General features: G+C 46.0%; 1 protein-coding gene across 1 annotated transcript; it reads right to left on the reverse strand.

The window, feature by feature from the left end:
- Window positions 1–27,433, reverse strand: CD28 (CD28 molecule). The gene is made up of 4 exons (XM_054972369.1): window positions 27,342–27,433; window positions 5,596–5,955; window positions 2,705–2,820; window positions 1–1,056 (listed from the first exon to the last, which is right to left on the reverse strand). The coding sequence occupies exons 1-4, from the start codon at window positions 27,394–27,396 to the stop codon at window positions 916–918; spliced, it is 672 nt and encodes a 223-aa protein (XP_054828344.1). The 5' UTR covers window positions 27,397–27,433; the 3' UTR covers window positions 1–915.
- Between the last annotated feature and the right edge of the window lie 101 nt (window positions 27,434–27,534).

Raw genomic sequence — 27,534 nt, forward strand, 5'->3', positions numbered from 1 at the left:
CCTCTAGGTTTTTCATAATCAGCTCAGAAGAAAGCACCCAGTATAGAAAAAGAACCACTGTGTTTTAAAATCTAGCCCTCCCTTTGCTGCAGGCAAATGCCATGCCCCCGTGTTATCATCTGACTACCCAGATGGTGCCTGAGGCCATGCAGTGAAAGGACTTGCTGCTCTTATCTTTCTTACAGAGGTTTAATCAAGAACCAGTGATACCAAAAAAGTCAGTGAACCAGTCTCTCTGCTTCATCTATGACTTGGTCAGGACTTGATGAGTCAGCAAACCTCAACACAGCAGCCGCGTACACTCCTCCTCTTCCAAGCTCTCCAAGAGGTCTCCCCAAGGACTGACTTACAAATCAGTTGCTTTAGTGGTATGGGGAATTTGTTTCTGGGGGGAGTGGTAATATACAGGATTCAGAAGCTCTGGTTGAATCATTTTACAAACTGGGCAAAGATATCTAGCTAATCACTCACTTCATTTAATGTTGCACTATATTCTTCATAATACTAGGCCAACATTTTCTAAAAGCTGGATACTTTTCTAAGTATTACCATTCAAAGAGACAGAATCTTTTTTTAAAAAAAACTCTTTGCTGGCAAATTTGTGAGTTTTCAAACATTCTTTACACATTCTGTGTAAATTATAAAAACTAAGAGCATGATTCGTCGTAAGTCATCACAAAAGGTAAGCAATTCAGATGAAATGCAGATGGGCTAGAAAGGGATATGCAGCCATGCAGCGGAATTCAATTCTCTTTTTCTACTGTCCATTTCCTACGGTAACCTGTAGTTCTCATCCTTTAGACTGATAAAAGCTCCAAGACATGTCCAAGACATTCCAAGCTAGAATGTTCTTTCATTCTCCCCACAGTCAAGAATACATACACCATACATGTTCCTAGACTGGTCGCTAAGTCATCATGGCTCCCAAAAGCGGTACGTAGTGTAAGTCCTTGCTGGAGCACTCGGTTGACTGTTCCTTTTCTTTGGACTGTTCGCTTGCCAAGAAATCATGTTGTGATAGTCATTTCGAGGGAGCCTCATCTTCTTGTTTCTTAACTGCAAAGAGAAAATGGTAGGAAAATATTAGGAGTGGGGGGGTTCACCTCCTCCTGCAAGAGGGATGTGCACAGTAGAGGAGGAGAAAAACAGTCTAGGCAAATTACTGGCACACATCCTTTCCCTATACTTCTAGGTACTGTGCAAATGAGCAGCTTGCGCATCTCTCCGATGAGGAAATGCGCACGCTCCTTATGCATGTTCAGTTTGAGCACCTTTGTATATGGGGTGCTCCTTTGCACAATAACAAGAAGCATGGACAGCAGATGAGCAACTTGTTTATGTTCTATCTCCACTTCCTTGTAATGAGTGAAACAGCCAGGAAGTATCATTAACAAATCCATTATCAGTTTCAGGTTGACAACCATGTTGATCCGCCATAGAGCAGCAAGATTTGAGTCCAAGAGCACCTTTAGGACAAACAAGATTTTCAAGGTATGAGCTTTCAAGATTCAAAGCTCCCTTCATCAGATACCTGATGACATCTGATAAAGGGAGCTTTGACTCTTGAAAGCTCATACCCTGAAAATCTTGTTCGTTTTTCAGATGCTACCGGACTCAAATCTGGCATTATCAATTTGAGTTTGCAGAGGATGCCACTCTATTTATTTATTCTTAAAACACATCTGTGAAGGGCCTTTCTAAACAGTAAGAAAATCTAGGTATTAATCTCGTCATACTCAGTAGCCAAAATCCCATTGTGAAATGGTGCTCTGGATCACATCCGCACCCTGCCGTGGGAGCTTGCTTGGGCAGTCTCTCTCAGCCCCGCTTCCCTGACAGAGTTGTTGGGACAATAAAGTGTAGGGGGGGGGGGAGAATGTTGGAAGCCACGCTGGGTCCCCGTCAGGGAGAAAAGTGGGGTATAATTAAAGTAAATGAAATTCCCATTGAAAGAGAAGATAGCTTTTCACAAAGTGTGCAATTATCCAGGTATTCATTACTTTTTACAATGAAAGGTTGGACTTTCATTGAGTAATTCAGCACTTATTTCGTAGATCCAGAGGGTACAGTGTCATAAAATGTAAAAGACTAGGGAGGGCAAAAATCACATGTTAAATTTAAATGAAAAATACAGGACGAATGTTCCAGCGTTGCAATGGCACCCCAAGGAAGTATACAGCCTCAAGCACTGTAAACCTGGGCACAGTTACACCCTTGTAACTCCATAGAAGTTGATGGGCTTAGAAGGGTTTAACTCTACTTAGGATTGCTGTGTGGGTTTTTTACAGTGTCGGTTTCTAACTAGCAAACAGAGAGATTCCGTAGGAGTTTCACTTCCATCTCTATCACTGGAGGAGGCCGAAAGAGGCCGGTCCAGCTGCCCAGGTCTTGAAACAGCATTCATCCTCCAAAATCATAGCATTCCTTTGTGTTATCTCCCCTTTTCTTCTTGCCAGCCCCACCCAGCCTTCCTCTCTCATAATCTGGCCAGATTTGAGCTACAAAAAAGTTCAACTTCCACCGAAACAGGCCTGCTTGGGCATGGAACAAATTCCGCCAGCCATCAAAAATCATTAGCAAATCGTTCAAGAGGGTAGAAAGGGAGAGATTTGCTTCTCTTTGCAAATTTGACAGAATGTTACACCTCCACATCAAATTGTACCCAAGGTACATACTGGTGGGGGAGAAAGTGAGTGCTTCTTACCCGACAGTAGATTAAAACTGCTGCTACAGTGGCTACTACGCTGTAACCAGTGGCAACGGCAACAGCTGCTACCATGGCGTTGGAATGTTCTGGGGCTTGTGGCGGCTTCTGAGGTTCTGAGGATTTAAAAAACACAGCTGTAATTCATTCATTCATATTAATGTCTTTGATGAATGAGGCAAAAGAAATCAACAGAGGAGACTGGCTACTCAGGAAACAGCAAGGGAAGACATCTTGGTAAGCTACAGGACAGCTTACGTTAAATACTAATTGCAATAGAAGAGAGCAGGGCTTTTTTTCAGCGGGAACGCGGTGGAAAGGAGTTCCGGAACCTCTTGAAAATGGTCACATGGCTGGTGGCCCCGCCCCCTGATCTCCAGCTCAGCACAGAGGGCAACCTAAACTCCCCTCTGGCTGGAGATCAGGGGGTGAGGCCACCAGCCATGTGACCATTTTCTCCGAGGGCAACCCACTGAGCAGGGCTTGCAGCGCACCCCCTCTCCTGCAGGGCAGGCAAAAGGCAGAGCGGGGGGCTGCGGGGCTGCCTGCGCCATTCACCTGCCCCGCAGGACAGGGGGCGGCCAGCCACCCCCTGTCCTGCAGGGCAGGCGAATGGCGTGGGTGGCCACGCTGCCTTTTGCCTGCCCTGCAGGGCAGGGGGCGCGCAGCAAGCCGGCCTCCCCCTGTCCTGCGGGGCAGGCAAAAGCAGCGTGGAGGGCTGCGAGGCCACCCACGCCATTCGCCTGTGGGGAGGCGAATAGCTCGGGCTGCTTCCCAGCCCCGCACGCTGCCTCTGTTCCGCCCTGCATGGGGAGTACGCGAGAGAGAGGTGGCCGGCCAAGGGTTGCCCCAGGCGCGGGCAACCCTAGATCCAGCGCTGCCACTGAGTTCCACCACCTCTTTTCCCAGAAAAAAGCCCTGGAAACTATTATTGTATAGTTACAGTTGCCAGGCATGACCTGGCAATCAGTGGGAGAGGTGGAGAGGTGGGAACTTATCAGGGGGCATAATCATTGTCCTAGAAAGATAATGCAACGTCCAACATGACCTAGAAGCAATGGCGTCGCACCTGCTTTTGTACTCAGCCAACAACAGAGTTGGGGGGTGAAAAACTCTATATGTTTTTTTTTTGCTGAGTGCTAATGCGTCATTCCCAGTAAGACGCCACTATATCTAGGTTGCACTGGAAGTTGCATCATTGCATGGGGACAATGATTTCTCTCTCACACACACACACCATTTGGCTGGCCTGCTTCCACCTGTGATCAGCCAAGCATCAGTGGGCAGTAACCTTTGCCAGCCATAAGTGGGCAAACGGGGACCATATGTATAGTGTAACAATAACACCTCAGCTTCCTCTTGCTCAGTGATTCATTTTTAACAATGCCGAGAAATCCAGAAGTGACAACTTGATTTTAAGGGGGGGGGGGATATAACAAATATTTAAGTAAGACTCTTCCATCTAGGCCCATAACTTGTGTTTGAAGAGTTTGTGCAGGCCTGCCACTCAAACAACTTACCAGCCACAGAAGTGAGAGTGGGTTTTCTCCCATTCTCACACAAGGCCTGTAGAGATGAGGCCTTTTGGGTTATCCTGTTAAAGAAGCCAATGAAGAAAAGAGCAGAGCACTTGAGAGACAGGCACTGGTGTACAGTGGTTAGAGTAGGACCTGGGAGAACCAGGTTCGAATCCCTGCTCTGCCATGGAAGCTTGGAGAGGGATCTAGGTCCAGTCACACACTCTCCGCCTAACCTACCTCACAGATTTGTTGTGAGAATAAAATGGAGAAGAGAATTATGTAAGCCACCCTGGGTGCCTACTGGGGAGAAAGGTGGGGATATAAAGGAAGGAAGGAAGGAAGGAAGGAAGGATTTGGTCTGGAATGGAGTTAACTGACTCAGTTCTGGCCAAATTGCAGCTTCCTGTCCACCATTACTTCTAGGCAATCCAGACAAGTGCTGCATATTCTCCCTTATGACTTTTTAATGAAAAGAGTTTTTTTTGGGGGGGGGGGTAATTAAAGCTGATACAAGTCTTAACCAAGTTGTGAATCTACATCCTCTTCCCCTAGCAGCTAAGGGGTCTGCAAAATAACAGACCTGTGATAAGGTAAGTAGTCGCTCACTAGGCAGGCTTACCATTCCTCACCATTTCCCCACAGCCAGCGGGCAATTCCCACGACTACTCGGTGGCTAGCATGGGGGGAAATGGTGGGGAAAGGGAGAGTGTCTGCAGAATCCTAACACAGAGATGTCCTTCCCCATATGACTATAAGTGACATCAGCTCTATGCAGGGCTTTTTTTCTGGGGAAAGAGGTGGTGGAACTCAGTGGGTTGCCCTTGGAGAAAATGGTCACATGGCTGGTGGCCCCGCCCCCTGATCTCCAGACAGAGGGGAGTTGAGATGGCCCTCCGCCCCGCTCAGCGGCGCAGAGGGCCATCTCAACTCCCCTCTGTCGGGAGATCAGGGGGCGGGGCCACCAGCCATGTGACCATTTTCAAGAGGTTCCAGAACTCTGTTCCCCCGCGTTCCTGCTGAAAAAAAGCCCTGGCTCTATGGTTAAACACCAGAACTTCCCCGACATTTCCTGGTGATGTGACATCACTTGTGGGTGCACGGGAGTGACATCGGTTCATCACCAGCAACGTGATGATGTCACTGCAAACCCCCCATGAACCAGTAAGTCCCCCCTCCCATCTGTTGCCACGGAGTCCTGGCAAAATTATCCCTAGCAGAGGCAGGGCTTGGACATCTGCTCTGCTGGATCTTCAGGTGCTGAGCCATTCTATGGGTGACATCGGAATTTTCCCCGGCCTTCACATTTCTAAGCAGTGTGAGTGGTTTGACAATAAGCATGGAAGGGGGTTCGTGGTATGCTTGCTTTTTTACCTTCTTTCACGTGAAGGACAGTCCCGTTGCTCTCACCATGGTGATACGGCGCTGGGTACACAGCCTCAATTTTGCAAACGTAAATATCCGTCTGGTTCACGCTGAGGTTGTACAGGTTGAACATCACCCCTGTTGTGTTGACCTCTATACGGCATTTGATTCCGCTCTTGTTGTCATTGTGAGTGCTAGCGTTGCCATTCCAACTAACTGAGCACACTTCCACGGCTCTGGCTGTTCCTTTGAGCATTGAAGCTTTGAATGTCCGAGTCTCGGGACTCTTGCACACATAGCTGCAGAAGATGCTGGCATTTTTGTTCTCTGCTACCAGTAGTGGAGGCTGCGACACTGAAATGACCTTTTCTGTAGGGGTGAGGAGAGAAGCATGTTGCCGTCATCACTCACAGCACCAGGAAAACCAAAGTGGCTGGGGAAAGATGGGTGGCGTCCATTCCAGGAGCAGGAGAGAGCAAGGTTTCACATACTACGGGTCTCTATATTTCACAATAACATGGTGCTCCTAAATATATTTTCTCATACAAATAAGTTATAAAGGTTTCGGTAAGATTTTTTCCTGTGGGGAATTTCAGAATTTTAATCTTAAAATCAGACCGTATGTAAGGATTTTTTTTTTATTTAGATGCAATCTCTGAGTCCTGCTAAACTGAATGTCCTAAAGAGCCTCTTTCTTCTCCCATGGTTAATAAAACAGCCTCAGCAGCTACTTCAGGTGAAGAAAAGTCTTAAAATGCACGAAAGAAAATGACGTCTACTGGAAGCTGGAGAACGGAATGAGGATGTGACAGAGCATCGGCTTTGCACTCAAAGGGTCTCAGATTCATTCCCAGGAACCCCAGATTTAAAAGTTCAAGGTAGCCGATGTGAAAAACCATGAACTGTATTCAGGCCGTTTCCAGACGGCTTACCTGGCTCCGGAATGTTGCGCCATCTTGCAGGGAAAACGCGAAATATCAGTTCCCCTGGAGAAAATGGCTGCTTTGGAAGGTGGGGTCTATGGCATGGTACCTCACTAAGGTTCCTCTCCTCCTCAAACCCTGCTGTCCCCCTCGCCGCCCCCAAATCCCCAAGAATTTCCCAGCAGAGTCGGCAACCGTACCTGAAACCCAGAGATCCTTTGCCAATCAAACGATATGCTGCTAACCTTGACAAATCAGTGGTCTTATGCAACAGAAGCCAGTTTCATATGTTAATTGTGAAAAGGAGAATTTGACCAGATATAATCAGTCATTTCTGCAGAATTGTGATAATATCAGCAATGAAAAAACTTTCTAGGCCCCATTGGAATTGTGAATGTGTATTGAATGTGCACTGGCATTTCCCCCCTCAGGGCTAAACCAGGAGAACCGAGTGGCTTTCTAATCAGAGACTGAGGATTCCTTCCTAAATTTAGTCTGGAGAAAAAGAATAGCTTTTAAGAGATCTGAAAGTACTTTGGAAGAGGCTCTGTTTGCTGTGATGTTTACATTGTTGTTTTTTTCCTCTTTAGTTACCCACAGTGAAATGAGGCAAAGCATCTGAAACAACACAAAAACCTGCAAAAACTATTTCCTCGCTCTAAAGTCAGATGAACATACATCTCCCCCACTAGGACCAACAATTTGTTTCTTGCCCTAGCAAATCTGTGAAAATTCTACTTTTCTAAAGGATGATGAACAAGTGTGTTCTCTCTCTGACGAAGAGAGCTGTGGCTCTCGAAAGCTTATGCTACAATAAATTTAGTTAATCTTAAAGGTGCTACTGGACTCTTTACTATTTCACTACTATAGACTAATACAGCTAACTCCTCTGGATCAATGTAAAACCAGGAATTATACATTGTAATATCACAGTAGTGTGAATTTACTTGCTTAGAAAAGGTTTATGTCTCCTATCTAATGACATGCCCTTCATTCATGCTGGCATAAGAGCCAGATTTAAGTAGCACTGGATACACTTTGTAGGGACTTTGTTGTTTTCTCTGAGCTCTCTCTGACATCAGCAGAGCAGACAGTCATGCTGGCAAAGGAAGTTTAAAAATGGACACTCAGATCAGTGGAGAGCCCCCTTCCTACCTCCACCCAGTCCACAGCCACGATGGAGTAAAGGATAATACCAACAACAACTACTACGCTGTTGTTGAGAAGAGCCTGATCTCATCAGATCTCAGAAGCTAAGCAGGGTCAGCCTTGGTTAGTAATTGGATGGGATACCTCCAACGAAGACCAGGGTTGCAGAAGCAGGCAATGGCGAACTGCCTCTGTTAGTCTCTTGCCATGGAAACCCCACCAGGGGTCGCCATAAGTCTACTATGACTTGAGGGTAGGATTTCATTTTTTAAGACCAATTAGTGCCCCAATCAGAGCAATGAACAAAGTCAGCGTGCTGCAGCTCAGCACAAACCGTCTCCTACATGTTGTCTCCAAGTGATTGTTATCGGCTGAACATGACTGCTGGGAGGAATTGGCTGTGATCAGCAACCTTCTACAAGCAGAGTCGCTGTTCGTGTAGAAGGATTGCATGCACGGCCACATCCTCTGGCGTAACTCTACAACGAATCATGGTGTGACAACAGCACTATACAGAACTTTTGTTACCCAAATGGTCTGCACGTGTCTACCCCTCGGCAGAAGGAAGGTTCCTCTGAGGGAGTCAAGAGGTGAAAGCAAATACATTTATTCTAGCATCTTGTTGGACTTTGTGCAAGTGTCCTATGCTCAGTCAGGAAAAGAGTTAAATTGTTGTTCTGTTTGTTTAGTCAGATAGCTAGTTAGCATAGGACCACTTAGGCTTCGAGAGAAGTTCCCGCCAGAGAAAGTGGGAGCCTTTAGTCTTAATGAGGGAATCCAGGATTGTCTATTGGATGAGCCAGTTTATTGGGGGGGGCAATTAGCTAGCAACATGTACTAAGGTTTTATTGCTCTTTGTTCATTACTCCTACTCTACTAGACCATGCAGTCTAAATTCAGTCTACTCCTCTTTGCAATCTAAGCTTCTCTCTCTCTAGGACCTAGTTGAGACATCAAGATGTAGTCACAAACTGTTGTTTTTCCTACCAAATGTACCCTTTTTACCCTATTATGTAGTAAAGTATTTTTACAGCGCTAGAATCACAGAAGTCTGTCTACTTATTTCCATTGTGCTATTATCAAGCTCTGCTACTCTGCAAACTTGTATCTCATTGCTGTGCAGCCCCCAACAGATCTTTTGCCTGTTGTATACCTGGGTCCCACTTTAAGAGTTAGAGTGGGCTAGTTCATAGAAAGAAACGGACATGAATAAAACAAAACAGAGGTTTATTGCAATATGATAAATGAATAGGGGAATAGCAATGACCGGTGCTTTTTTTCTGGGAAAAGTGGTAGAACTCAGTGGGTTGCCAGCACAGCAGGCAACTCTTGGCAGGAGGTGGTGCCCCTGGTAACACATGTGCGTGTGCGAAGTGCACGCATGCTCCCAGGGCCACTGACGTCACTTTGGGTCAGCTGGAACAAGAGGGGAGCTTTTAAAAGTTTAAATCACCCTTGGTGAAAATGGTCACATGGCTGGTGGCCCCGCCCCCTGATCTCCAGACAGAGGGGAGTTGAGATTGCCCTCCGCACTGCTCCAGCAGCGCGGAGGGCGATCTCAACTCCCCTCTGTCTGGAGATCAGGGGGCGGGGCCACCAGCCATGTGACCATTTTCAAGAGGTTCCGGAACTCTGTTCCACCATGTTCCAGCTGAAAAAAGCCCTGGCAATGACACAAAGTAAAGAAGAGAGTCACTATGAAAATGCAGAAGAACAGTGAAATAATGGCGAAACCGCACTCTATTTCAAATAAAAAAGATGCATTGCTCAAAACACAGGTAGTCTACAATTTCCCACTGCATACTATCTAGTGCTTTCCTGATGACCTAAGGATGTAGAAAAGTGCATAATATAAACATACAATGCTGTTGTGAAGGTCAATGTTTCTGACGGCGAAAGCAGTGCCATGAAGTTCTGCGAAACGTGTGTTTTCTGACACTTAGTAAACAACTCATGACAGGAGTACAGACTCGTGTCACCCTAGAGTTGATTAGCGAGGACAGACCCTTTTGATTGGTTGTCTGGGGGGAGAGGCCGAGGAGCTGGAGGACGCCAAGACGGCCGCATGGTTGGGCAGCAGGACGATGCCGCCACTACGCTGCCAGAGGAGCAACGAGGAGGCTGCCGCTGAGCAGGAGGGCAGCCAGAGGCATGCCGCCGAGCAGGCCACAGCAGTGGCCCAGCCTGCCGCAGACTCAAAGGGTGTTGTGCTGGGCTTAACAGATGCCAGGGTAGCAGGCAGGCCTGGCAACCCTCAGGCAGGGCCTGAAGGCGTAACCCACGCCGCCCACCCCACCTGCCTGTTGGCCCAGGAGTGGCTTCAGAGTCACCAACGCGGCAGCCACAGCAGAGAGCACTCAGGCCACCCACTGTCAAGGGGCAGCCAGGCCCGCCCTGCAGGGTGACGAGGTAGGCTAGAGGAGAGGCCAAGGGCCGGCCCACACCCCAGTGGAGGCCGGCAAAGGCTGGCAGACTGGGCCATTGGGGCGAGGGGGCGGGGACTGCCCTGACAGGGTGAAGCCTGGGGGAAGGGCGGGAGCTACCTCCAGGAGGGCTATCTAAGGGGCAGAGCTAAGGATGGCCAGTGAGGGTAGGTGGGAGTGGACAGAGGCTGGAGAGTGTGAACGAGAGAGAGCGAACGAGTGAGTGTGACAAGCCAGAAAGAAGGGGAAGAGCAAACCAAGCCAACCTCATGGGGAGGAGAGAGGGAGCAAGGGGGATACAACCCCCCCCTCCTCTCTCCGTTTCTGAGACCAATCCTACACCACGCGGTACACAGAGACCACGCTGGAGGGCAGACCCCCACCCTTCAGGCTCCAACAACCTTGAAATGGAGCCTCACATTAGTGTACTCTTCCTTTCAAAAAAAACCCTTCCTAAATCGTACTAATCCTTTTTGGTTTATTTGTGTGGGAAAGAAGGAAACACAGGAAAAGAGGTAAATAAAGTTGTTTATTGAGGGAAGTATATATTTATCAGTTAGTGCAGAGGGCGAGACGGATCCTTTTGTGCAATTGAGACCATGAACACATCAAAACAGCTAAAGCGCATCTGGCGCTGTGAAATGAAAACATTGGGGGAAGTGGAGAGGAACGGCTTCCCTCTTTCCCATGGCTGAAGTTTGTGATGCTCTTTGATCTGGATCTTTGGCCGTTCACACAGGGCTGGCTTCCCCTTACTTCTCTGAGTAATATAAAAATCATAACTGCCTGCTTGATTCCTATGTTCAGGTGAGTCTGAATTAAGAAATAAAACAATACAAGGGGGTTTCTCCTTTCACAGGGCTATACTAGAGGCATCTGCTTCCATACCAGCATACCGATACAGTAACATGGCTTCTTGCTACACCTTGGAAAGGAACTCTTAACTCAGGTGATATGGCAAGTGGCTACGTGTGGTTATATTACTCTGGCCTTATGACCACTTTGATGATGGGAATTCTGGTGAAAAGGCACATTTAACACAAACCACAAGCTGTCTTGCCTGGCAGCAAATCCTGGGAGGGCATATTTCGCTTCTGTTGTTGCTTTTCCAGGCAATGATAAACCATTTTTCTGAAATGGGCCAGGGAAGGGTAGATGAGTGGTAGAGAAGCCCTGGCTTTGCATAGAGGCTTTCTCAGTAAAAGGGAGCTAGTTCATGCTCCATTTCAATGACAAACAGCCCAGGAAAGAGAAGGCTACCAACCCAGCTGTCCTCTTCACTGGAGTCCACAAGTTCTAGAGTAGGGACGGGCATGAAACGGGGGGGGGGGGGGATGAAACGAGAGTTTCTTGTTTCGTCACATTCCGTGAATCACAAAACACGAACTTCTATGAAATTCTCCCATTTCACGATACGATTTATTAGTTTCACGTTTCGTCAGAATCCAGGTCATTTCAACGGCCTCCTTCATACTCAAAGATGCCAAACTTGCAGGGAGACTTCGGCCGGCTCTCTTCCACTCACCCTCCCAATTTGGCCAAGACTGCAAAACGTTGACCGGAACCCACAAAGCTGGGCCCCAGAACCAGGCAGTGGCCCTGAGACTGGGCTTGGGGGGAGGGCCCCAAAACCACCACACAGACACTTGCCCAGGAGGGAGATGTGCGCAAAATATAACCAAAGAAAACAACAAGAGTGCGAGCCCTCAAAAGAGCAGAGAAAGAATTAAGAAGAAACAAAGACAAGCAAAGAAAAAATAAGAGAGGCCTCAGTCAAGCTAGGCCCCAGAGCCAGGCAAAGGCCTGAGACTAGGGGGGTGGGAAGGCACCCTCACCCAAAGACCTTCCCAGCAAGGACAAAGGAGGAAAATAAGAAAGGCTTTTCAGTCTCTTTTGAAGTAGTAGCAAATCCAGCCAAAAGCTCCCAACTCCACTCTCACTCCAAATCCCACTAACAGATCCTCCCTCTCTCTCTGTCTACTGGAACTAAAAGCACAAGGCAGAGAGAGGTGCCTTATATAACAAATGCTCACATAGAGCAGAACAGGAGGTCTGTGGTTGGCAGAAAGACCTGCCTAACTGGGTTTGGAGGGATGAGATTGGTGTTCCCATGGCTACAGAAGGCCTAGGGGATTAACCCTCCTGCTCCTCGCTGTATAGGGCAGAATGGAAGCTCTCCAGTTGGCAGGGAGAGCTGCCTACCAAGGTTATGTGGGCTAAGATTTGGGTTTTCAATGGCAACAAAAGGTCTGCAGACATTCCTGGCCCATGTTGCCTAGGGAATCAATGTATCAGTGCCAGCCTGTCTAGCATCACGAATTTAACGAATCGGGCCAAAAAGTCATGAATTTTGTGAAAACCGCAGCCTCACAAAACACGTTCCCCAAAACACAAATTGGCCTGATTCATCATGAAATTTGATTTGTATTTCGATTCAGGCCCATGTCTATTCTAGAGCCATGTCTACAGGAAGACTGAAAGAACCTGCAATACAAGGTTCTATTTTCCCTATAAAAATATCAGAATTCGGAGTGGTTATTACTATTATTTCATTTGCTATAGTCACGTTATGTAATATATATTCACCAGAGGCATGAAATGACAAACCAGAGAGAAAACATTATTGTGGGGTCAACTCTTTTATGTAATTATCCTAGTTATGACAACAGAAAAAAAAAACGGAATTACATTAGGATTTTGCCTGCCAAGGTATGGCAAGGCTGCAAAATTAGGGTTTCCAAACTGAAGTTGGGCATGGAGTTTTCCCAGAATTACAATTTATCTCCAGATTACGAAGCTCAATTCCCTGGAGGAAATGGCAGCGTCTAGGGTCGCCATCCTCCAGGTGGAGCCTGGCAATCTCCTGAAATTATGACTGATCTCCAGACAAAAGAGATCAGTTCCCCTAGAGGAAATCTCTGCTTTGGAGGGTGGACTCTATGACATCACACCCTACTGAGCATGCCCCAGGAGCCCCCCCCCCAAAACCCTGCCCTCCCTGGGCTCCACCTCCAAATCTCCAGGAATTTTCTGTTGGAAGAGGGGGACTCAACACTGTCCCTCTCCTCAGGTTTCAGAGGGGGACAAACCAGAGTTAGAAAAATAGAGAGGTCAGGGCACTCTGTTTACTGCTCTGACTGTCCTTTGATATGTAGATTGCTATTCTCAGGATTTCCTCCTCCTGACTTCCTCCCTCTCACTCCTTTACTTCCTGGCATTGTTCCAGGCAACACCTCTCTCCTTCTCCTCCCTCCATCTTGGCAGCATGGATGCAGGCCCTGTCCTGGCATCCCTGTCCATTATTAGACTGGATAGGTAGTTAGGATCTGTCTCTCCTCCTTTCCTATCAGAGCATGGAGTTCCTACTATCAAGAATTCTTATTTCCTTTCTAAATATAAATCAAGTGTATGATTTTATTATTTTCATACCTACACACACACCAGCCAGCATAACCAGCTCACGACCACCTATAATCACGCTTCCTATGTCAAACGATAGACTGCTATGGCACCGTACAGCCTGGGGAAAATGACAGAGTGGCTGCAGGAGATGGATGCTTCAAGCCTTCTGTTTCTCCTATGGTATTGTAACACACTTGTAAAGGAACAAATGTGAATAAAAGATTTCCAAGTAGTCTCCAACTAGGGTTGCCAGGTCGCCTTACCCTCTCAGCGAGGCAGGGGACACAGCACTTAATATTTGGATGTCCTCAAATGCACCCAAAGTGCATGCGTGCTCCTGGTACAACACTATGATGCCACTTCCAGGAATGACATCATTGCACAGGCCCTGGGAGCGCTCCCAGGATTCTTGCTGGGCCGTTTTGGGCCCCCGAACAGGCCAACTTGACCAGTGCGAAGCCCAGGAGCATTCCCGGGGCCTGTGGGACGATATCACTCCTTGGAGAGACGATGTCATGCCGTGCCAGGAGCATGCCCCAGGAGGCCCGGTCCCATGCCTTTTCTCCTGCCAGCCAGATAAGTGGTGGTGGGGAGAGGAGACCGGAAGGGGGGGGTCCCCTGGCCCCACCGGGGGAAACCGCAATTCTATCTCCAACACAGATCTTAAAAACAGTTGCTACAGTTAATGAGTCAACTTCCACAATACAAAAACAACCCAAACACTCAGATGTGGAACACCGTCACACACATTGGTAGGGATAGCTATTAACTATTACGGTATACTTTAATGATCCCGAGTCACTGACTGTCTGCCTGTAAAGACACTAAAGGCCGGAGGGTGGTTGGGGATTGAAAAGAACGGAACTGCTGTTGGCTGGAATCTTCCCCTGGGACTTCAGGTGAATTTTTTCCCCCTTAACACTGAGAAAAACCTGAAGAGGATTTTAACAGCCAATTTGGTGTAGTGGTTAAGAGTAGCAGGACTCTAATCTGGAGAGCCGGGTTTGATTCCCCACTCCTCCACTTGAAGCCAGCTGGGGGGCCTTGGCTCAGTCACAGCTCTCTCAGAGTTCTCTCAGCCCCAACCACCTCACAGGGTGATTGTCGTGTGAGGATAATAACATACTTTAAACCATTCTGAGTGGGTGTTAGGTTGTCCTGAAGGGCAGTATATAAATCGAATGTTGTTCTTGTGATTTAGAAGCTTTTTTTAAGGCTAAATGGAACGTAACTGGATAGCAGCCAGTTCTAATAGCACAAATATTTAGGAATCATGTGACATTTACTGAGCACATGCCTGTAGAAGCCTACAAGTGATGTAAGTTTGGAGAAAAGAGGAGGAGAGAAAATTAAATTTAAAATCTGGATTTAAGTTGAAGGAAGTGACCTCACAGGAAGGAGAAGAGTTGGAGGAACTGACCTTTGAACTGGACATTATCACATATTCACTGTACTTCCTCCCCTGCCCAGCTCTGCTCTCACCAAGCTCCACTCCCAAGTAATAAAAGTTGGAGGAAAAAATAATATAAAATAAAACATGCCAATGCACAGAACAAATCTAAGCCAATGTGCATGATTTGTGCAGGTCATAAAATTCTCCTACTTGTGTCACAGGATTTGGGTCACCATGGCCCAATATTTTCCCCACATAACGCATGCAGTTCTTGCAGCTGCCCACTTTGCCAAGCTGAAGTGTTTCTCCTTAGTGCTCGTGCCAGAAGATGGGGGCAAGGGTACAGTCTGAACCTGAATCCCTTGAACAGCATCTGTATCTGGGGTGCCAGACAGGTTAACAAAAGCACCCTAAATAAATATGACATTTTTTACAAAATGCAAATTACCAACGTACACATTGGAAAACATCTTACGGTAAATACAGTTTAGGACTTGGGAGTCATAAAGGAGTTCTTCCTCAGTCAGAGTAACCTTTTGTGTCTGTTAAATGCAGAAGAATCCTAAAGTATATTTACGGCCTACTCTCCAAGTCTTAAAAGCTAAAGCCATCCCCCCAGCTCCATCTCATTCTCTTTCCATGCATGTAGTCGGTGCACTCAAGTTTGTAATCTAAACACAAAGTACCTTTTGGGGCACTTACCCTCCCTTGGTGTAATATCTCTGCATTTATTTTTAGCTCAGGAGTTCGGGAACTTGCTGCCTTGGCCAGAACTCGAAGCCACCTAGTTCGTAAAACTGGCATCAAGTACTACAGATGGAAAAGAAGCATTGCCTGTCTGCAGAGTTTAAGCCTGCCAGGACAGGCGGCTTATATGTCCCATTCTCTTCCCACTCCGTTCCTCTTGAGTTAGTTCAAAAACAATAAAACAGATATAGCATCTATGAGGCCTTTCAAGACAGAAGTTCTTCAATGTGTTAGAGGAGGACTTCACATAAATTGAAATTTAAGGGCTTTTGCCCCATATACATCTAAAAGGTTCTCAGGCCATCTTATTTCCAAGCTCATATAGCAGCTATTATAAAGGACTCATTTAGGGTTCCCCAGGGCTTTTTTTCTGGGAAAAGAGGTGGTGGAGGGTTGCCCTTGGAGAAAATGGTCACATGGCTGGTGGCCCCGCCCCCCGATCTCCAGACGGAGGGGAGTTGAGATTGCCCTCCACGCTGCTGAGCGGCGTGGAGGGCAATCTACACTCCCCTCTGTCTGGAGATCAGGGGGCGGGGCCACCAGCCATGTGACCATTTTCAAGAGGTTCCAGAACTCCATTCCCCCGCATTCCAGCTGAAAAAAAGCCCTGCACACGATGCATATTTACACACAGACCAGATATGTGCATGCCCCTCACCCAGGGGGGTCGAGCTTGGCAAGCATCAACTGGCTGAAGTTTCTCATTTAGAGCTATTTTGTCACAAGTTGTTTGTGCAGCTGCAGAAACAATTCCACAAAGACAATTAACATGATATGTAAAAACATCAGTAGAGTGTTAGTGTGAAACCCGTGCAGCCTGTATCCTGTAACTGTTCGTGTCTACAAAGGACAAAACAGCAATAGTTTACCGTAAACGAGTATGCTGAAAATCAGCATTGGCCCTACTTCCAAGTCATACATTTCTGATTACTACACTGAAAATACACAGGGTTGCCCAACTAGGTGCTCCCCTTGAAAATCATGAGAACATACATTTACCAGCAACACGGAACGCACTTCTGGGCTGTGTTGTTTATTTGGTTGGGTTTTGCAGTTAGTACTATCAAAATGAAGAAAATCTGATTAGTCTATGCCGATCGTCACATTTGAGTCAGGAAGCAATTTTCCCCAGGCCAGTTTGGCTAGGGATCCTGATGATGTTTTGCCATCTTCTGGGCATGGAGCAAGGGTCACTGGGTGTGTGTGGGGGAAGGGGAGGTAGTTGTGAATTCCCTGCATTGTGCAGGGGGTTGGACTAGATGACCCTGGAGGTCCCCTCCAACCCTATGATTCTATTATTACACAGCAACGACCTTTATTGGCATAAATAATACAGACGGAACAGAAGAAATGCTGTAGAATAAGTTCATAGGGCAGCACAATCGTGTCCCCAGACAGCAAAATTATCTCGAGATACAGCACAGTCGTAGGAGGCTTTATAAAATATTACCCTTCCACACATAAGCCAAGAATTCAGCAACGGATAGAGTTATTGCTGGACTCTTGTCTGCTAAGAAAAATTTTAGATCCTTATCCAAAAAATCCCTCTGCGCAGGAAAAAGGGGACGAATCAATAAACTACGCATAACAGAATATTTGGGGCAGCGAAAAAGAATATGTGAGATTGAATCGGGTTCCCTCAGAGCACAGTCACACAGCCTATCCCTATACGGAATACCCCCGTATCTGCCTGTGGCCACTGCTGAGGGAAAGAGATTGAACCTCGCTAACATAAAAGCCCTCCTGAACACTGGGTTTATCAGATCAGCAATATACGCCGCCATGGTGGTATGCGAGGAATAGAGGGACAGTGAGTGAGGGGAGCAGACTCCGGAGCTGCCGGCGTTAATAGTCTGCGCCTCAATATCCCAAATTCTCCTCTTGACCACCTGCAGAACTGCCACCCCACCACTATTATATAAAGGCTCCAAGTCGATTAATTCTATTATTATAATATGGAGAGAAAAAGTGGAGGCACTACCGATTACCATCCAGGAACGCCACGGCACGTACGACTCAAAAAAAAAAATCCCCAAGCCATATCACAGAATGTGTCCAGTAAATTGCTGCCTCCCAATAGGAAATCAGAAAATAAAGTATAGGGGGAACTCTATACAACTGCTTCCAGTTTTTTGAGCAGAAGATTTGATGGCAATGTGGAGTACAATACTTAGATTATTGACTTTCCATTCCAAGGTTTCAGGAAATAAATCCTCACCCATATGCATGCAGACAGTTTCAGGTGGTTAGTCATGTCGGTCTGCAATCAAAAAGCAAGTACATGTGCACATACATGTCAGCAACTGAAAGTCTGCCCCAGCACTTATTTCATAGCAGCTGTTACTCAAGTTCATAAAATATATTTCTTTTTTAAAAAAAAATTGTATTGGGTGAGTAAAAATTAATATTACAGATTTTCAATTAAAACCCTCACTTCCATGTTCTCCCACCTTTTCCCCTCAAGTTCATAAAATATATTTCTTAACATTGGTTCTCTCAGAAATCATTTTGCCCTGTGGCATAAAGCATTGGCAATGGTGGAAAGCAGAGCTCATTTGGAGGGGAACGCGTTCCGGCCCCATTCCGGGCCCAAAACGGCCATTTTCAGCCATTTGGGGCCCATTTCCACCAGGATCAGGGCTGAAACGGCTTGGATCGGGGGGCATTTTGGGCCCATTTTGGCCTAGATTGGGGCCAAAATGGTCCTGATCAGGCCACTGCCAGGTATGGGAACACTCCTTCATCTGTCAACAAGCGAATCCCAGCCATTTTAGGGCCTGATCAAACGAATTATGCTAATGACACACTTCCGGTGATGGTGAGGGGGTATGGCATATGCTAATGAGGTATGCTAATGAGTTATGCTAATGAGTTCCTGCAGCTCTTTTTCTACGAAATTACCCCTGGTGGAAAGTACCGTTAAGTTATAGCCAACTTATAGCAACCTCTGCTTGGGTTATCAAGGCAAGAAACTAACAGAGGTGGTTCGCCATTGAGGTGGTAGCATCCCTCGTCTTCCTTAGAGGTCTCCCATCAAATTATTATCCAAGGCTGACTCCGCTTAGCTTCCAAGATCTGCAGAGATCAGGCTTGCCCAGGCTATCCTGGTCATACAAAGCATAAATAGCAGAAATGTGAATCTAACGGATTTTCAAGACTATAAATTTACACATTTCAGATTGTAGTAGTTGGAGAAAAGAAGTATTATATTATGTAGTTTTGTAGATTTTTTTCCCAAGTTTTTCCATTTCTTCCATCATATTTTTTTCTCCAAACTAAACTGGATTTTTCATAGAGAAGGTGCTCTTGATTATTTTAGCAGTTTTTAAATGCTTTTTCCAGTATAGTGTGTACTTTCTGAGATGAGGTAGCCAGAGTTGGAGACAGCATTTTAAATGTGACCATAATGTAAACGTATCCAAATCCACACAATGCTTGATTTTTCAAACCCTTTTCTAATCAGTTTCCAGGACTAAGTTTATATTCTCAGTGCTGAAGAGAATACAGACCTAGCAATTTTTGTTAGCTATCTACCATAAACCTAGAAACTCTTTGCTGACAGGACATGGCTAGTTCAGACTCGATCTGCGTATAATGTTAAGTCAGGATTTTTATATCCTTCCCTGTTTCTGCTCAGGTGCCGTATTGTGCTGTCTTTACCGCAACTCTGAATCAGGCTTGCTGGAAGTCACTAAGGAAATTTACTCATTGAGGAAAACATTATGATACTTGCCTGCCATACAAGGACTGAAAATTTTTCTGTACTTGATAATGTAGTGAAATATGTCGACTACCCCAAAGTCCTTTGGTCATCTATTTGGCTCAGAGCTGAATATGTCTCACAAGTGAGGAACTGTTTTGGTTGCATTTGATGAAAGATATCTGTGCTGCCATTCCAAAGTCACCTTCTTTTACCTGACAATGCCCTGAACATTAATATATCTAATTCCCAACATCGCCAAATCTGTGGTTACTTAAATAGAGACTGGAACTATGACCAGACAAGACGGATCTTTCTACAAACCTGAAAAACGCCCCAGGTACGCTGAAAAATCTGAACTCTTTATTAAAAAATGGGAGTTACCCCCGCCCCCAAAGCAGCACCTGTAGCTTTAAGAAACGAATGTCCTCAGCAGCCATTGCTAGACAACCACAGCAGTATTGCCAGCCTTCAAACCTTGGTTTCTGTCAGCAAAAGGCAGGAGCGTCAGGGCACTTTCCACAGCTGTTTTGGCCTTTGAAGGCGGGCTCAAGAGGGCTAGGCCCGGCATCCTCACTGTTCAACAGCAGCCATCACAGAAAAGCCAGCTTGGTGTAGTTTTTAGTAGTTTCAGACTAGGATCTGGGAGATCCAGGTTCCAATATCCAGTCTGCCATGGAAGCTCACTGGGTGACGTTGGGCAGTCACATACTCTCAGCCCACCTCACAGGGTTCTCGTGAGGATAAAATAGAGGAGAGGAGAAAGATGTAATCTGGCTTGGGTCCCCACTGCAGAGAAAGGCAGGGTATAAAGGAAGTAAATATATAATAAAAATAGGTGAAGGGAGGACAGATAAAAGGTAGTTTGGTTAGTAGGTGGGAAAGAGAAAAAGAAGCAAGGACAGGTGAGGGTTGCCAGCCTCCAGGTGGTAGGTGGAGATCTCCTGGAATTACAACTGATCTCTAGGCAACAGAGACAAGTTCCCCTGGAGAAAATGGCGCTCTGAAGAGTGAATTCTATGGCATTATACCCCACTGAGGCCCCTCCTCTCCTCAAACCCCTCCCTCTCCAGGCTCCACCCCCAAAATCTCCAGGACTTTCCTGACCTGGAGCTGGCATGGGGTTTGCCAAGAGGAAGAGGAAGAAAAGAGGAAATAGCATGGGGAGTGGCCTATAGGGAAAAGTAAGGTACTCCTTGCAAATCCTTGCAGGTTCTCCACCAATTAACTGGGCCCAGCCCAGCGTCCGACGCCACACAACTGGGCACAGCACAGCAGCTGTTACAGGCAGACTCTTCCCAGGGAGAGGCTGTTAGCAGCAAGGAAGGCGGGAAAGCTGAAGGCAGATAAAGGTGGGTGGGTGGGAAGGAGAGAAGGAAGCAGGGAAGGGGGAGAGGCTACGGAGGCTGCTGTGGGAAGGAAAGAGGAAATAGAGGGGAGGGAAGAATGAGGTGCCCCCATGCAAATCTTGTGGATCCCCCACTTGCTTTACTATAATTTGGGAAATGGCAGGCTGTTCCACCAGTCAAAGGAAGCCATGATGCGATACGTGCTTGCTTGTTTATCACATGGCCATATTTTCAGGGAGGAGGGAAACAGAATCAGTGATTCAGGGTGTTAAAAACAACAGAGAATTCTAATTTCTTAGAATTTAAGCCTTATCACTGTTACCTTACATTGTATATAGTATTGTTATTTGGTTATGGGTTGTGTTTTAGTTATCAATTGTTACTTGTTAATCTATGCTATCTTGTAATGTATTGTCTGCTTTTTATTAATAAAATTTTGTTTAATTAAAAAACAACAACGGAGAAATGCTTAAGCATTGGTTTTCACTGCCATTTCCCCATACAAAAAGCAAGTATTTTTTTAAAAAAAGAATTTGGGGGTTGGTAAGACATATTTGCAAGAAAGGTGTCATTTTCCCTTGCTCAACTCCCATCCAAATCAATACTGACAAAGAATCAGCGTGGCTTTGGAGACTGTTTTGGCTAACATGTACATAAAAGCATATACGTAACATGTACAGATTTGCACTCCTGTATTTTATCCCCCATCAAAGGCTCCTAAAATTTCTTACAATGCAGTCCTAAACAGAATCACACACACGCCCTCTCGCTTCAATGGATTTAGAAGAGCGTACCTGGACTGCCTTGCAAGATATGGAATAGTGGTCCTTTACAAACTAGTAAAGTGGCAGCAGTCCCAGTACAGACCCACGGAAAATTCCCCTGCGCTGCTCCATTATGAAATCTGCCCTTGTATTCCAGTCTTTTACTTTTTCTCATCAGAAGCTATGCTTCAGCTCACACAGGACTTTGCAGTATACACAGCACCAGGGCTTTTTTTCAGCGGGAACACAGGGGAACGGAGTTCCGGAACCTCTTGAAAATGGTCACATGGCTGGTGGCCCCGCCCCCTGATCTCCAGACAGAGGGGAGTTGAGATGGCCCTCCGCGCTGCTTGGCAGCGCGGAGGGCTATCTCAACTCCCCTCTGCCTGGAGATCAGGGGGCGGGGCCACCGGCCATGTGACCATTTTCTCCGAGGTCAACCCTCTGAGTTCCACCACCTCTTTTCCCAGAAAAAAAGCCCTGCACAGCACCATTTCTCATTCAGCAGGCACCTTGTTTCGACGGTATCACCAGCATTCAGGGGTGAACTTCCATTGCAACACAGGGAGGTGATGCTGGGAGAGAAACGGAAGGGAAGCGTCTTTCCTCCCAGCTGTTCAGCACCCATCACTGATGAAGAGGGGGCTTCACAAAACTAGCTTACAGGTTTAGTGCAACCTAAAAGCCATCATTTGGCTATCATTGACTTGAGTAGTGTTGAGGTTTTTTTAAGCTCACGCTGCTTTAAGTATTCTACAAGCATCCTGCCAAACGTACAGAGTTGGTTCACTCATAATGGCCATTAACACAGCCTTGAGCTCAAGGCAGTGTGGGGTGGTGGTTAGAGTGTCCGCCTAGGATCTGCGAGGTGCTGCTCCAGAGCTTTGCTCTGCCATGGAAGTTTGCTGGGTGAGCTCGGACCCGTTACTCACACCCAGAGGAGAATGATGCAAGCCATTTGGGGTCCCCACTGGGGCATAAATGAGGGGCATAAATGAAGTAAAGCGCTTTGTTTTCATCCTTCCCTTTGGGCATGAGGATTCCCTTCTTTCTTTACAAAACTTTGCAATTTACATGTGAAGTGGGAAAAGAAGAGTTTGCTTAGAAACTGGATCTACAAACCAGTTTGATCATGACTTGAAACTTTTTGCCAAGGGAATGAGTGGGGGGGGGGCAGGGGCTGCTGAGCACACATGAGGAGGGAAATGGAGTTGGTAGGGAGTCAGTCCGCAGCATATTTCTAAACTCCTAAACCATGATTTGAAGGATCGAGGATTTTTTGCCTGAAATCAGCCCAAAGGGTATGTCATTACTCAATGGTTGTTTTCAGCCTTATTAAAATTATCACTGTGGGTGACTGAGAAATATTAACAACTGTCATGCTTGTGAAATATAAAAAATATGGCAGCCACGTAAGGTGATTGTAATTAATATGCTATTACACTTATTATTACAAGTCATGCAGAAAGTGGTTAACTGTGCGGGACTCTAATCTGAAGAACCGGGTTTGATTCCCCACTCCTTCGCTTGAAGCCAGCTGGGTGACCTTGGGTCAGGGCTCTCTCAGCCCCACCTACCTCACAGGGTGATTATTGTTGTGGGGATAATAATGGCATACTTTGTAAACTGCTCTGAGTGGGCATTATGTTGTCCTGAAGGGCGGTATACAGATCTAATGTTGTTGTTGTTGTTATATTAGTCTGCACATGCACCCTTGTAATTGTTCCTTTTTACATGAAGAAGCTCTTGCTCACAAGTAGAGATGGGCACAAACAGCAATATGAACTAAAAAAACCCCACGAACAGCCCAATCTGCTGCTCGCGAACAAGCTGTTCGTGAAGCCCCATTCTAAACGAACAGATGGTCGTTGCAAGCCTCGTTCGTTGCTGTTCATTGCTGTTTGTCAAGCCAGACAATCTGGCACCTGCAATCAATTCCCATGGCAACTCAGGCAGGGATTGTCTGAACTCTATCTGAACTCCTGCTGTTGCCCTGGAAACCCCAATCTAAGCTCAATTTAGCTTGATAGGCAGATCTTCCTTTCAAGTGTAGAGCTCCAAATTTATTACAAGAGGAAAAGACCAGGGGGGAGGGGGGCTCCCAGCTCTGACTTTCAGGGAGAGACAGCTGCTGTTAGAGAGACAGGGCGAGCACATTGGAGCTTGAATTTTCTTTGTGTGGGGTGGGATAGGGATCCATCCCTTCAGGTTCCAGGGCTGCTGCCAGGCTCTGGGGCCAAGCTGTTATTTATTACTGGTACATTTCCTGCTGCCTGCTCAGGTAGGGTTTCTGGGAGTGGTGCAGTAGGGACCTTGATGGCTGGAGGAGAGCCTGCTGGCCCCCACGAACAACGAACAACGAACATGTTCATGAATGGGATCAAGTTCGTCAATGTTCATTGTTCATGGATGGCAACGAACAACAAACACCATACTCGGGGGTGTTTTCTGTTCATGCCCATGTCTACTCACAAGTAGGCAAAAGCTTCTGACCTTAAAAATAATTCAATGCGTGCACATCTGTTGTTAATGTTTCATACATAATAAATAATAGAGAGGCAACAGGACAGACAGACATGGCTGTTTGTGACAAGGACCTCGCTGGTTCTTTGGATCCTGGCCTGAAAATGCAGTCGGCTCCCACTGAGCCAAGAAGGATGGCTCTGGCCCTGCTCAAAGAACTTGAAGCAAGTACTTGATGGCATTGGGGTTGGAACTTGGGCCCAAGTCCATGTGCCAATCCACTTCGCCACAAAATCTCTCCTTCAGCCACATGATCATGCTGGTGGTGGTAGAAAGTACTTTCAAGTCATAGCTGACTTATAGTGACCCCTGCTGGGGTTTTCAAGGCAAGTGACTAACAGAGATGGTTTTCATTGCCTGCCTTTGCAAAGCCACCTTCTCCCATCAAATTACCAACTAAGGCCAGCCTTGCTTAGCTTCCAAGCTCTGATGTTATCAGGCTTGCCTGGGCTATCCAGGCCAGGTTTATACGATCATAGAACATTATCATTATTTTATGGAAATGGAGCTTATTCCCTCTCTGGAGGTGTAATCATGTGTTTATTGTACCTCACAGATAAACAGTGCCATCCTCAGAATACTTTCCTTGGAGTAAGCTCCACTGACTAGACCTGACTAGGATTCTAAGAGCCAAGCTACAAGGGACTTTTTTCACGTGGAGAACACTTGATTATTTTCGCAAGTTACCTGGGAACTGAAGTCTTTCCCCTCTCTGTTAGAATTGCTGCCTGAAGAGCCAGAGAAAGCCAGCAGCAGCAGCAGCTTTTGAAAATCGTTCCTCCAGTCACAAGCCTGCTGGACAAGAGGGCTCTCAATGATCGTTTGGGGGTGGGCAGCTGCTACTTTCTCCCTGGGTGTCCTGCTCCTGGGGAGCTGCTCTGGAGAAAGCCGCCGTGTCAGTGAAGCTTCAGCCACAGTGACAGCAGAAGAATCTCCAGAGCAGCTCCCCGGGAGAAGGACACCCAGGGAGAAAGTAGCAGCTGCCCACCCCCAAACGATCATTGAGAGCCCTCTTGTCCAGCAGGCTTGTGACTGGAGGAACGATTTGCAAAAGCTGCTGCTGCCGCCAACTTTCTCTGGTTCCTCAGGCAGCAATTCTAACAAAGAGGAGAAGGATACTAGGACTTCAGTTCCCAGGAAAACTTGCGAAAACAATCAAGAGTTCTCCACGTGAAAAAAGTCACATGTAGCTTGGCTCTAAGTAGACTTGCTTTGGAGTAGCCAGGAATTCTAACTCTGGGTAAGGATCATAAGCAGATACGCTGTTTAAAAATATGGATGATCAAACATAAATTCACACAAAACCCTTCACCAAGAGATAAGGAACTGAAGTGTGTTTGAGAGTCAAAACATTCAACCATCCTTTTCAAAAGCAATAGCTTTTAATAACATCGGCAGGGAAGAGCTTGACATTCTTTTTTCTTGTCAATATTTATATTATGCTGCCACTTGGAACAAATCTGAGAAGTGAAATTCACACATAGATGACTTGAGAAATTTAAAATGATATAAACACAATGTTTTGCATTCTAATGTGGCCTTAGTAACAGAGTGAACATTAAGGCAACACAACCGTCTATTGGAGAAGTGATAATAAGGGGGAGAAGCTAGTTGTGTGAATAAATCTGAATCTGAAAGAGGTTCCAAAATCTAACATTTCTCACATAGATCATGGCTTGGATCACTAGATCTAGTGGTGCATGGAGAGAAAGGAAGACGTATTTAGCATATAGTTCCACTTGTGCAAACAAGAGAACAAAGTCTGCAGCAATGCATAGCGCTTGAATATTATTTTTATGAATGGAGAATGAAGGAACATACAACAAACAGTTCACATGATTTAATTGTTTTTTAAAGTATATTACAATAGCTTGTGCTGTATCCTACGCACATAGGAAAGCAAACAGTACAGGAAAAACTTTATTCCTTCTTGCACAAGAAGTGTTATGTGCAGGGAACCCTGCAGACTCCACCTCATATCTGGTGCTCAGAATATGCTTTTTGATCTATGACCAATAAATAATTGGCATCATTACCTGGAAACTTTTGATCACATTTTACACCTACTGTAACCAAGCTACACACTCGATAATTGTCAGTTTCTCAAAACATGACTTCCTGCCAACGATAACACTTCCAATGGAAACTAAGACCTCTATTTAGCCGGTATTTTTATACAATTTTAATAATGGGGGTGCTCTTTATAAACTCTATAGCAAGGAGAGAAGAAGCCAGGACAGAAATATTATTAACAGAAAAAGAAGACAAAGACATTAGCTATGTGCCCACAAGTTCTTATATACCAAGGGAGTCCATTCCTATTGGTATATGAAATGGAGATATCTGAAGGAACAGTCAACGCTAAAACGTAAAAACTGAGGCTATCGTACTTTGGACACATCATGAGAAGACAAGATTCTCTGGAAAAGTCAATAATGCTAGGAAAACTGGAAGACCTAAAACGAGATGGCTTGACTCAGTAAAAGAAGCCACGTCCTCCAGTTTGCAGGACCTGAGCAAGTCTGTATATAATAGGGTTTTTTGGACATCTTTCATTCATAGGGTCGCCATAGGTTGGAAGCGACTTGACGGCACATAACACAACACAAAGGAATAGTCAAATGCAACCCATTTGAGATCTTCATGCTGCTACTTATGAATGTACTTTTTATACTTATTGGGACATCCCAGAGTTTTTGTGGGTGGGGATGGGTGAACAAGATTTCCTCCTGTCATGCCGCTATTCCCTTGTGCAAGCACACATAAATAAACCCTTCTAGAGGAAGGAGCAGCTCAGGCCTTTGAAGCCAAGTCAGTGCTGGGCTTCAAATGAAATGAGAATGTCACACCCTAGCCCAGTACTGTACAGTGTACACTACTACCCGCAATAAGTGGAAGATCACCAAGAGGTCTCTGCAAGCTGGAACCTTCTAAGGAAGGTTGCCTGGTCTTGGCGGGGCTGTATTGGATAAAGGTAGAGGCTGGCTAGACCTTAGCTAGATCAACTCGTATATGACTCCCATCCAAGCAGTTAAGATGCAGTTAAGCTGCTCTTCAAGCAGTTAAGCTATTCTTCAAGAATACTGAATGGAGATTAATGCAATCCAAGTTGTTTGTTGATATTCAGGGATAGCACACTTAATTTAAATCCCATGTTATATTTAGGTTAGATTGCCCTTCAATCCATTTGCAAGCACCCTGCTCCTATGCATAGTTACTCAGATGTAAGTTTCACTAATTTACGTGGTGCTTACATTGCAATCCTAAATAGGTCAATGGGCTTAGAAGGGTACAACTGTATAACTTGCACGGCTAGTTCTCAGCAGAATGACACTTGGAGAAGTTTTCTCCCCAAGAATGTCGCTGAAAAGAAATGATTTACCTGTTTGATGGGCCAGCTGAATGATGCTGAGAGCTGTGAGGATCCGAAGTATCATGATGGAAGAGGGGGGTCTAGAACGCCGGACTCCCCAGAACCGAGCAGAAGACGGCCACAGGGTAAAAACAAGCCTACCTGTCAGCTGAACAGTCTCCTCCTTCACACACCCTTTTCTTTCTCATCTTTTCCACTCTGA

Source organism: Eublepharis macularius, chromosome 2 (assembly GCF_028583425.1).
Source record: "Eublepharis macularius isolate TG4126 chromosome 2, MPM_Emac_v1.0, whole genome shotgun sequence".
NCBI lineage: Eukaryota > Metazoa > Chordata > Lepidosauria > Squamata > Eublepharidae > Eublepharis > Eublepharis macularius.